A 10,982-nucleotide genomic window follows, 5' to 3' on the forward strand; every position below is an offset into this window, starting at 1 on the left:
ACAGGACTACTCGGCTTCGTCGTAAATTAAACCTGGCATCTTGACCTCTGGTTGATGCACTTCCAGGTAAATACCTGTATTGCATATACGGACGCAAAAGTATAGATAATGGCGGTAGAGCAGCAGCTACTAGCCCAACACGCAGTGCACTAAATGTACATAATGAATATGTATCACAATACCCGGATCCGCTTATGATGGAACTTTATGCAATCCGCGATGCTATGAAGGCCATAAATAAAATTGATTCCGTAACAGAACCCCACGTTTATACAGGCCGCTTAGCCGCTATGTGTAACCCAGAAAATCCACGCACTCAAGAAAGCAACAAAGATACGCATCCAGATACATTGAACACAAGACAATGCTGAGAATGCTCAGCAGAGGAAAGTTGACGACCTCACACACAAACTTCCAAACACTAATGCACCCCCCCCCCAGGTTCCCTTTTGATGCCCGCTCCGTTGTTCCCATCTTAGCATCCTTTTTAGGGAAAAGTACACGTGCTCCTATTCCCGCGTGTACTTTCCCCTTCCCTCCTAACTTAACGAGATTGGAGGAGGTTTCCCTTAGAGGGACAAGGGCTGGGGTGGCCCTTACCCCATCGTCATATTAAGAAGACATCAGACCCACCACGTGCCCTAAGTGTTCCACACCATCTGCAGATGTGGATGTTCGCCACCTGCTGTGGACACGTGTAGGGGCAAGGGCACAAAGGACACAGATTCTGCAGCAAGAGGGACTAACCGCAACAGAGGAACAGGACTTCTCCAAATGGCTCACCGACATCGATAAGAGCAGGAGCTTTCGTGGCAAGCATGCGTAAAAAAAAGAATCGAACACCGCCCGTTCCGTGCACAACACGTGCGAGGAAGGAGTAAGCAGTGACCATGCTAAAGGTTGGCTTAAGGTCAAACTGTAGTGTACGCGAAATACGGGCATGACGAGTTATGTTCTTGTCACTTAAGTTTTTCTATTTATTATAAGGTTATTTTCTAATGTTAGCCGCAATCGATAGCTCTAGACCACTAAATGTGTTCTCTAATGCGGATGAAATGAGTACAAAGTTGAACAGCAGCAAAAACGGCGCAAATTTTAATTTAAAAAAATCACCTTCAATTTTTATGTAAATTCCTTTCAAATATCTCAATCGCTCAGTAATGTGAATGTAAGGTGGCAAGTGTCGCTCCGCGCGCTAGGAGGTGAGTTCTAGTGGCGCGTTCAGTGTAGCAAGCTATGAACTGGCGACAAGGACATCACCGACGTCGTTGTCATCGCCTTCCGTGCCAGTGGGTGATGCGGAGGGTCGCCGCTCTGAAGGCTCATCAGGAGTGATGTGGAAAGGCACCAACTGCTCCTGCTGCTGAGCGTTCGAGCGCCGCTCTTGGCCCGGGTGAGTCGCAGTCGTGGGACGCATTACATCCGTTCGCAGCACTTCTTCGAGCTCATCCTCATCCTCTACATTCGCACCATGGAAGACTTCCTCCCGGCCGTCTTCGTCTTCAGATCTAGGGGCGCTGTTGTATCGCCTCCTGAGGAGATTTTCGAGGGCTTCGGGGCTCTCGATGAGCAGCCTTTTGTAAAGGCAGTCCAACTCCTCGGCCGATACTTTGAATAGTTCTTCGTAGTTTTCGATCAGTTGCTGCATGACCGAAATGATCTCGCTGCTCTCGTCAGCCCTCTCCAGGTTTTCTACAATAAATTGGTCCTTCTGGGAAGTTTTGCTGAAGCTTAATATGTTTGGTCCCAGAACTGTAGCCAGGTTGATAGCATCCATCTTGTTTCCCTGGAGGAGCTGCCCGGTGGATGATGTTTTGTCCACCGCGTGGTCGGCCACGGTGTTGAGAAATTTGAGGAGTGCCCACAGGGTGTCCCTGCTGTGCGTGGGAAGAAGCCGCACCAGCTCTCGCAAAATGTCCAGCTGTTTTCTACGGTCGGCCACGCGCTGGCTGTAGATGAAGGGACGGTAGAGGCCCCTGGTAAGCAGTGGCTGCGGAAGGTCACGCAAGTACTCTTTGAGTAGCTGCGCCACGTCGTGCGGCGGGGGGCGCTCCAGGTCCAGATTCACCTCGCGGCCACTGTCGAAATCATCGCGAAGCTGACGAACTCTCCTCTTGGAGCCGCTGAGCCTAAATATGCCCACAGTGTTGAGGGCATACTTCTCTAGGTAACTGAGGATGTGGCTAATGAAACGCGGTATATGCGGGCCGTGCACCGCTAGTATGTCGTTTTCCTCGGGGTCCGTGTTTGAACTGCGGCGGCATAGCGACTCCACATTGCCCTTTCGGGAGACCTCGGTGGAGAAGTCGGTGGCAGAAGAGAGAAAGCTCTTCATGGCGTTTGCCGAGCGTCGCGAGAGCACGTCGGCCGTGCCCGCATCCGGGTACAGCTTTCCCGAGGACCTGGAGCCCGGTTGGACCGGAGTGGAAGCCGGGAAGCGATGCCGTTCGCTCTGCACCACCTGCTGCAGACCCACGCCGAACACCTGGCCGCAAGAAATGTCTGAATTTTCTTTGATACTCTCGGAGAAACACATTGTAAAAGCATTTTTACGGAGCAGGGCAGGCCTTCTCCGATGTTTCGCCGCTGCCTCCGAAACGTCATCTCTGGGTATATCCACCTTGCAGCCCAGGCCGATGCTCTGCAGCCTATTTAAAGCAAGCCGTTGTAAGGCCGAGGACTCCATCTCGGTGAGTGCGAGCAGCATCGTGGACCGTACCGTGAGGATGATCCCTGCCGTGGACTTCCACCGGCAGCAGCCTTCTGGGGACCAGCTGCAAACGCTGGACGTAGATACTCTGAACTGGGACTTGGCCCGCGATCTCCACAGCCTGCACGTGACGTTGGACAGCCGACATGAGGCTCGACCGGTGTGCTGCTGATTCATTCTGAAATGACGGTAACAGAAAATCATGGCATGTCAACTCATTTCTACTACAACCGGAGGCACCGAAATGCAACTCGTTTACAACATTGCTCGCGGCCTTGCGTCCAGGACCACAAGATACCTGTCTTCCGTTTTTACAAGTTGCTCGTATTGGTAAACAGTGCCAGTTTCTTCGTATTACTGTGTTATTCTCTCGTCTACAACTCGCCCCGTTATTCTTCCGGTTGCTCTCACACCCATCACACGATCCACCCCGGCTGAGGACCAGCCTGTGCACTCCATGAAAGTTGTTTTCACTACGGCTGGCTTTGAGTATTGTTGTGTATAGAGCTATCTTGTAAGCTAAAACACGACCCAACAAGGAACGAGCCGCCGCCCCCATAACTTGCAAAGCGTACGCAACCTGTAGTTTAAGGCAACTGCGCGTTCGCCCCTCGGGTGGCGTTTTCTTCTAGCTAAACAACTCTTTTGTCAAAAATAGACATCTCTCGGCTCATTGGAGCTGCTGCTATAAATAAATATACAAATCCAAGAAAACTAGTAGTCTACAAAACGTTTTAGTTATGATTCAATATAAGTGCATAATCAAAAACATTTATTCATGAAGAGTACTGTTATTTTCCTGATAATACAAAAATTAAATGCCATAATTAAGAACTGGGTTAACACCACTGCACTTCGCACCAATATATATAAAGGATTGAGAAACTGCAAGAAACTCAGAGAAGCTACAAGAAATACCGAATCTGTTTCACTTTAAGCAATCATAAACAGTGCCAACAAGAAGAAAATGACATTATAAGCATTAAGAAAGTTATGAATATTGCACACGATAAAGCTTAATAAAATTAGAAAATACTAAATTGAAATCGAACTTTCGACGCCCACTCCTTAAGGGGAAGGCGTAGCCCATGTATGAATGAAAACATATGCGCGTAGTTTTATTTTTATTGATATATGTATATATATATATATATATATATATATATATATATATATATATATATATATATATATATATATATATATATATAGTTTACATAATGAAATATTTCGTAGTCCCTGATGCTCATAATGCAGTTATGATGTTTTTAACATACTTCTATAAAAATTGAAGACGTGGTAGATTTTAAATAATTTGGAATCGACGTTGGCCACTTTTTGATATTTTTGAAGTTTCGGAGATTGCGACGTAACATGATGAAAGAACCGTGTATTCCAGAAATTCAGTTTTTCTATGAAACAATGCAGAAGGCACGGGTAATATAGAGAAAAGGTTTCAGAGCCAATAATTTAGTAAGTAGCCCCAGAATGTAATGCTGAATAGTGACAAATTTGAAAACAAGCGCTCAGTTTTATATTCATCTCGCTAATTTTAAACAACACAATGCGGCATATTTTATCCCCTAAGATTTTTTTAGGAAGAAATGTTGAGAGCGATTTCCATAAAAATCAAAGGCAATGCTTATTTAATTGGAATCAAAGTTGCCCTTTTTTCGCTGTTTTCGATTTTCTGGCGCATTTGATGTAATATGATAGTTCGTAATTAAGTCTGAAACTAAGAAAAAAACCATAGAAATAAATATAAAATGTCTTCGTGCCAACAATGTAAACCAGCATGCCCGTATTTAGGTTGAAAATGTTATTTTTTTTCAGTGCGTCGCTCCTAGAGCAATGTTTCAAATTTTGTACTAATTCAAATGAGACAACAAAACAAGACAATAATATTTCTCTTAAAAGAAAACGTTGCAAACATTTTTAGAGCAAAAAATACAGGATGACAATATTTTATTACGCAAAGAATACTTCTCCAAACTTCCGCCTTTTTGAAATGGCAAAAACGGCATTTTTCATCTCAGCGATATACGATTTTTTTTTCCAAAACACTAGTGCATATTAGCGCACACAAAAAAATATTTCATTGAGAACCAAAAAATGTCACAGGCCCTCGATTGCCGTTCTTATCTGAACATCAATATGTGTCTTGGCCTCGAAACGGTTCTAGCCTCCATTTATTAAATCTGTAAGGGGGGTGGGGTGGCGGTTGTGTGCACAATTCATTTGGGAAGCCGCCATCTCAGCTTTGGGATCCCAAAACTATTCCGCTGTTTCGTCCCATGACGTGACAGCCACGGGGTTCCACTTCTAAAGGTTATTTGGACGGTGATGCCATAATCGGCCCTAGAATTGGTCCAACCGATTTCCAACCCGATCGACTCAGTGTGCGGACGGACATGCGGCACATTTCCATGGTCCAGTGCCTTCGACATCAAGAACCGCCTGGCTAACTGCAAGCTGCAACAGAAGCCTACAGCTGTAGCTCCTGATGCAGAAAACGCATACACTGATGTTTAAATATTAAAAGAGATGACTAATCAGCCCTATCTAATATAAAAAGAATAATTTGCAGACGTCTCACTTGGTTACTACTTCAAAGCAGTCAGCAACTTGGATGCCTTCTGTGGAATTGATAATTCATTGATATTTTGCGCGCAGTTAACGCCTAGGTTACAACTCATTAACTCAATGACAGTCGTACATGCCGTCCACAACTCGGTTGCTTATAAATCAAGGTTAAAATTTTGTGTGCAGGCTGCAACCATGATACAACTTGTAAACTCAACAACTGCAGTACAGTCAGTCAGCAACTTGAACATTAACAGCAGAATCTGTGCTATGTTGACAATCTGTGCCAAGTCATCTTTGACACATTTTGTCACTCAACCATATGAGTACATCCAATCAATAATTGTTTGTTCCACTATTTGGTAGGTATTGACAAGATATCAAGCACAGGATGTGTCTTTTCTGTGAGACATTTATTGACTGACTTTACATAAGTAAATAATACGAACCCTTACTTACCGTACTGATTTTTGTACGGGATAGTACTATGGACACACGATGCTTTTAATCTCAATAGTAATGAATGTAGGACGCCTAAGCTGCGTGACTTGCCGCGATGGCAGAAATGAAGACAGCCTAAATATTTATGACCATTTGTCCGCATCCGTGACTGCCACGACCAGTTTACGCATCCTCGTATATTTGGACCGCAATAATAATGAATTATCCAAAAGGAAGCGGGGCAAACGCAACAACCAAGCGCGTGTGTCACGCTGGCGAACAAAGCAATCGGGTTAACTGGGACCTGCGCCTTACGTTGTTACGCGCGAACTCTATTAGGCGAGCGAACCTGTCGTAACCCAAGTAGCACATATCACGTGACCCACCTGCGGCCCGTATGGGCAATTTCGGCTTGGGAAACCACGCTAACACCCATGAGGGCTCTCTTTAGGGATCAAGCGGGCAAGCCCAATTTAGGCTTGCCCCTGCTTTTTCCATCTGGGCATCATATAGGCGTGAAAAGGGCTGAGTACATATTCCCACATCTGGCCCTCAAGGGTCCCGCTCGGGGTATTTTAGGGCCGATGCAAAGAAAATTTGGGCTTTGTGTAGAAAAATCCTGAGCTAATCTAATTGCGGTTGCCCACTCAAAATCGCAATAGGTCCCGCATGGGGTGCGGCGGGGATTAATACGGGTATGCCTGCGCATTGCCTACATGGGACCCTTGAGGGGTTCTCGAGGGAAGGTGAAACAGAAATGTAGGCTTCATGCACAAAATTCCTGGGCTGCCCCAAATGGGGCTGCCCACCAAAAACCTAGATAATTTCCGCATGGCCTGCAGCAGGACAGGAAAGTGCTCCTTCGCGCTTTTGCCCGCATCGGTCTCTTGCGGGGTACTTTAGGGCGTATCCGATGCAAATCTGAGCCTAAAGCGAATAGTAGACGGGCTAGCCCAAATGGGCCTTCCCACTGAAAACCTGAATAGTCACGCGTGATTTGCATCCGGACTGAAGAGCGGGCGTGCCTCCATGCCGCCCACATGGGTATTTCTTGCATTAATTGCGGGCAAATGCAACATATATTCGTACTCTATGCGGTAAAAATAAGGTAATCTTGATTAAGGCTGCCCATGAAAGGCCGCAGTGGGCCCCAAATTGGTCGTAGGCGGCCTTACCGCTCTGAAACGTCCTCATTCTAAATTTCAGTCACCATTTTATTTATGTAATTAATCTTATACCGGCCGCTAATTGCGTCTTCTGAATTTTTCACATACCATGCTACGCATATCCATGCCCATGAATAAAAACTAATTTTACTCTAAAAACTACGTTAATTATACAGTATTGGCAGAAAATAAGCAGCAGTTACTGTTCCGCTTTACGAGTATGTACTGCACTACCTCGATTTTTTTGCTGCCTCATTATTATTCTACATACACCACCGAAATAAATAATGGGGGGTGATGTGGGCCAGCCCACAAAATTGTAGTGAATTGGGAATAAATTTCTTTATGTTACTGAGTGTCGAATACAAGATAAATAAACAGTGCTCATTGTTTCACACTTGATGATTAATGGAGATTGGGCAGCCCCGAAAATACCAGATTCAACCCATGAGGGCAGTATGTGGGCAAGCCCAAAACGGTATGGCCTCCACAAAGCCCGCTCTGGAACAATTCAGGTTTTGGAGGGATTATTCGGCATAAACAATAAACATTGCTCAATGGGGCGGCACTGCCTTCGTAAACGAAGCCCCCATTGATGATTCTGGTATGCGGCCCAGATTCAGCTATATGGGCTTAATGCAGGTAGCCCTATTTGGGCTGCCCACACGGATAGTGATTGGGACCAATCGCGGTCAAATTGGGCAGCCCACGTGGGCCCCCTCTGTGTACGTATTGCAAATCCCGCATGGGGCCCGTATGGGCTGCCCCCACGGACCCAACGCGGGCCCCCATGTCATAGCTCATTTTTTGCTATCTGGGAAACAGCAGAAGAAATGGGGACCCATGTCGCGTGGCGAATAATGTATGAACGATCCAAGATAAAATATTCCGCCGAGAGACATCCAAGATTGTCGCATATGTGTGATTGGCGATATCGCACCCCCAATGACCAATAAAGTGTGCAGCGCCTTGTTGGCGGGCTAAAAATCTTTTATTTAGAAATACGATTAGCCCATGAAAGAGAGACCCACCTGTCAAGAACTCTTTTGTAGGCGTGCCACCAATGCGTGTTGCGCCACGGAACCAGTAGAACGTTCGGCCAAAGACCCGCACTCGTTTACACGTAATGGTAAGCACAGACACCCAGGGCTGATTTTTAGCTTCTGCACAAACAGGTAGAGAAATTAAGAAGAATGAGGATGCGTACACCGCACTCCCACGTTGTGGGCTCCAAGCGTTCACAGAAATTTAAAGCAATAGAGCGGACTGCAATGCCTGCATAAAGTGGAGAATAAGGTGAAATACCAAACTAAACAAGAGAGGGGTATTATTATCCCGGACCCTACCAGCGTTTCTAGTCAGGGCTGTGCTAGAGACAAAATATCCTAATATGTCACTTCGCACTACCGCGCACAAACGAAGCTGAAAAAGTGAACTCGAACCCAGTTGAGCCACAACATGTGGAAGAATCTATCGGTGACGCTTACGAAGCAATGGTGCTGTGCCGAATTCGGTGCACTGTGTGCTTCCGTGAAGTAGCAATGTGCAGTCAGCTGAATTGGATACTACACTGAAAAAATTTACAAAGCCAGCGAATACCGAATAATCCTTGACATTATTTATGCAATCCTTTTAACGCAAATTATTATTTTAGGAAAGTAATGCCTCAAAGGCTTTATAGGGGAAGAAACAAAAGCTATTGCTTAACTTGATATCCAAATATTTTTATGTTGTTTATGTTCAGCGACCCGGAATAAACGTCGTGGCTACAAGGATTTCGCTACTGTTGTTGCTTGGCATATATCTGCTCCTTTCCTGTTCGTCCTCTACCAAGCCTTCAATGGAATGATAATTTCACTAATGCCGACAGTAATACTTTTCATTTATCCTCACAATCGGCTACTTGCCTTGTAAAATGCACCGACATCTCCACACATCACCTATTATAAGCTACACCTCTATACAACATTTTCTCACCTGAGAAAACTTCACTCCTACTGCCGCGGGCTCCGGGCTCGTCTGGCACTAGTCTCCTGGTTGCTGCCCCGGCTGGCTCACCTCGCTCCACCGGAAGAGAACGAAGCGCCTCAGCAAAGCTCTGTGCCTGATTGCTCCTTGAAAAGAGTAACCACGGTCGGGGGCCCTCCCAGTCAAGTACCAGCGGGGCACCTTACAGGCAAGGGTCGATTGAAAGTCCAACACCAGCGCTGGAAGAGCAGCTCGAACCGTTGCTTGCGGCTCGAGCCTCCAGGCCTCTTCTTCTTCGTATTCCTTCTTCTTCATATTCCATCCAAAGAAAAAGGTCCAGAGCCGTGAAATGCGCCTGGCTGCCCAGAATGAACAAAACTATGTATATATGTATTTCCTTGATATCTGTTTACCCCATGCGAAATAAAAGAACTCTAGGAAAAAAGAAAACATCCTTCTGCAACCAATACTGGCATTAATTATTACAGAGGTGCCAATCAGTGAAACATCTGATAAATATTGGGAATGGCTTGAAAATTTTGTTAACCATGCGAATGTTGCAAAAACTTCAATATATCTGGCGCAGAAAGGTTGCCTGGAAGTGCAGCACCGCAGAACGGTTTCAGGTTGCAATGTTGATAGGGTCCCTTATTGTTTAAACTACCTTCAACGTGTCTTTCCTGCGAGACGCTTTAGGAGCAGCGTCGAGACTGTTTAGGTCGCTTGTTTCGATCCATGGAATGAAGTAAAGACTTCCAAATAAAGATGAAACGGTATCATGTAGTCATGATATATGCTTGTATCATTTTTCATCACATATCGATATGGCCACTGCAGTGGACAAAGTAGTTCAAAATGAACATGTGAACAGCGTGAGGTGCCGGCTAGTTGGTAATACATTTTGGAATAACAGCGCGAAGGACGAGGACGAAGATAGAAGGACACTGGCGCTGTGTTTGTGTCCTTCTATCTTCGTCCTCGTCCTTCGCGCTGTTATTCCAAAATGCGAACAGGTTTATTGACCCTACGTTGCGTGGCAACTGGATTAATTAAACAAACACACATTGCGCCACTGTGTTTTTTTCCTCGTGGTATAGTTTGTGTTGTCCCTATCACCACGCCCTGTTAACCATACTTCCGAGATTGGAGCGCCCGCGTAACTTGAGAGCGGCGCCACAGTGGAACTAAGTTCCCATCACGAGTTCGAGGCGGGATCGCGGAGAAGGCGCGCGTGGGTTTTGTTCGTGGCACCAAAATGCGTAGCTTCTCCATCAACAACACTACTGACGCTGCGAAGGGAGGCAAAACGCGTGTCCGGCATTTTCTCTGCTCGAATTGACTCGGCTTTCCCTCTTTTCATGCCTTATTATACTCTCAATATCATGACGGCACATTAGCCATCCATATAGTGGGTCTTCAGCCCTGCAACGTCATTGCAGTCACGGATGCTAGTTCTATTCGTGTTCTTTTGATAGGTATTTGATCTACTTTATTCGGCAGTTTTTTTTTTATCTAACATCTCGTAACCCTAAAATTAAGTCTGTAGGTTCTTGGACCAACATAATGGACACACCAACTCTTGAGGGAATGCTGTACACTGATCCCATGCACTGGATTGTGCAACGTATTAATGCCGCCAAGATCCAATGGTGTGATGGCATCCAAGGTTTTTAGCTTACGAAGTCAACAGCGATGAATGCCGTTTGCACCTAAAAGCTTGTCTAGTGGGTAGGTCTCGGTGCACAGTGTAGCGGTCGGCTGTTGTTAGCAAAGATAAAATAATCATCTCTACACCATTCCTGTTCTTACACTGCATCTTTTACCTACTATAAGTAGCTGCGCATGGGTGTCATGTTTATTCAATGTTTTTCCCAACCTGCATCAACTGATTGAGCCACCAATCCCAAGAATTTTTGAGCAGGAGTCGAACGTGGGGATGAGACTTCAAAAACAGTTGACTCGGAAAAGCAGCGTGCTAGCACAACGGGACCAATGCGAACTATGGGCAGCATGTTCGAACAAACCGGAGAACGCAGTGCTTGCAGCTGTGTCCTGGACCTGTCGAGAAACCACGCAGCACTTGGGGGGGTGTTGCCTCATAATAACCGCAAAAT

General features: G+C 45.8%; 1 protein-coding gene across 1 annotated transcript; it reads right to left on the reverse strand.

Annotated features, from left to right (window-relative positions):
* Nucleotides 1-1,234: 1,234 nt before the first annotated feature.
* LOC146184452 (rho GTPase-activating protein 6-like) lies at nt 1,235-9,183 on the reverse strand. The gene is made up of 5 exons (XM_084608545.1): nt 9,059-9,183; nt 8,878-9,014; nt 7,932-8,063; nt 5,096-5,210; nt 1,235-2,888 (listed from the first exon to the last, which is right to left on the reverse strand). Exons 1-5 carry the CDS (start codon nt 9,181-9,183, stop codon nt 1,235-1,237), a joined length of 2,163 nt encoding a protein of 720 aa, XP_084464671.1.
* Nucleotides 9,184-10,982: the final 1,799 nt, after the last annotated feature.

This window comes from Amblyomma maculatum, chromosome 7 (assembly GCF_055883805.1).
Source record: "Amblyomma maculatum isolate TAMU_Amacu chromosome 7, ASM5588380v1, whole genome shotgun sequence".
Taxonomy (NCBI): domain Eukaryota; kingdom Metazoa; phylum Arthropoda; class Arachnida; order Ixodida; family Ixodidae; genus Amblyomma; species Amblyomma maculatum.

Excerpts from the sequence above, each read along its gene's own strand:
- LOC146184452 (XM_084608545.1), bottom strand. The coding sequence starts at position 9,183 with ATGAAGAAGAAGGAATACGAAGAAGAAGAGGCCTGGAGGCTCGAGCCG. Across the intron at positions 9,015-9,058 it reads GCCTGTAAGGTGCCCCGCTG|GAGCAATCAGGCACAGAGCT; the intron begins GTACTTGACTGG and ends ACTCTTTTCAAG. Across the intron at positions 8,064-8,877 it reads TAGGAGTGAAGTTTTCTCAG|AAGCTAAAAATCAGCCCTGG; the intron begins GTGAGAAAATGT and ends CTGTTTGTGCAG.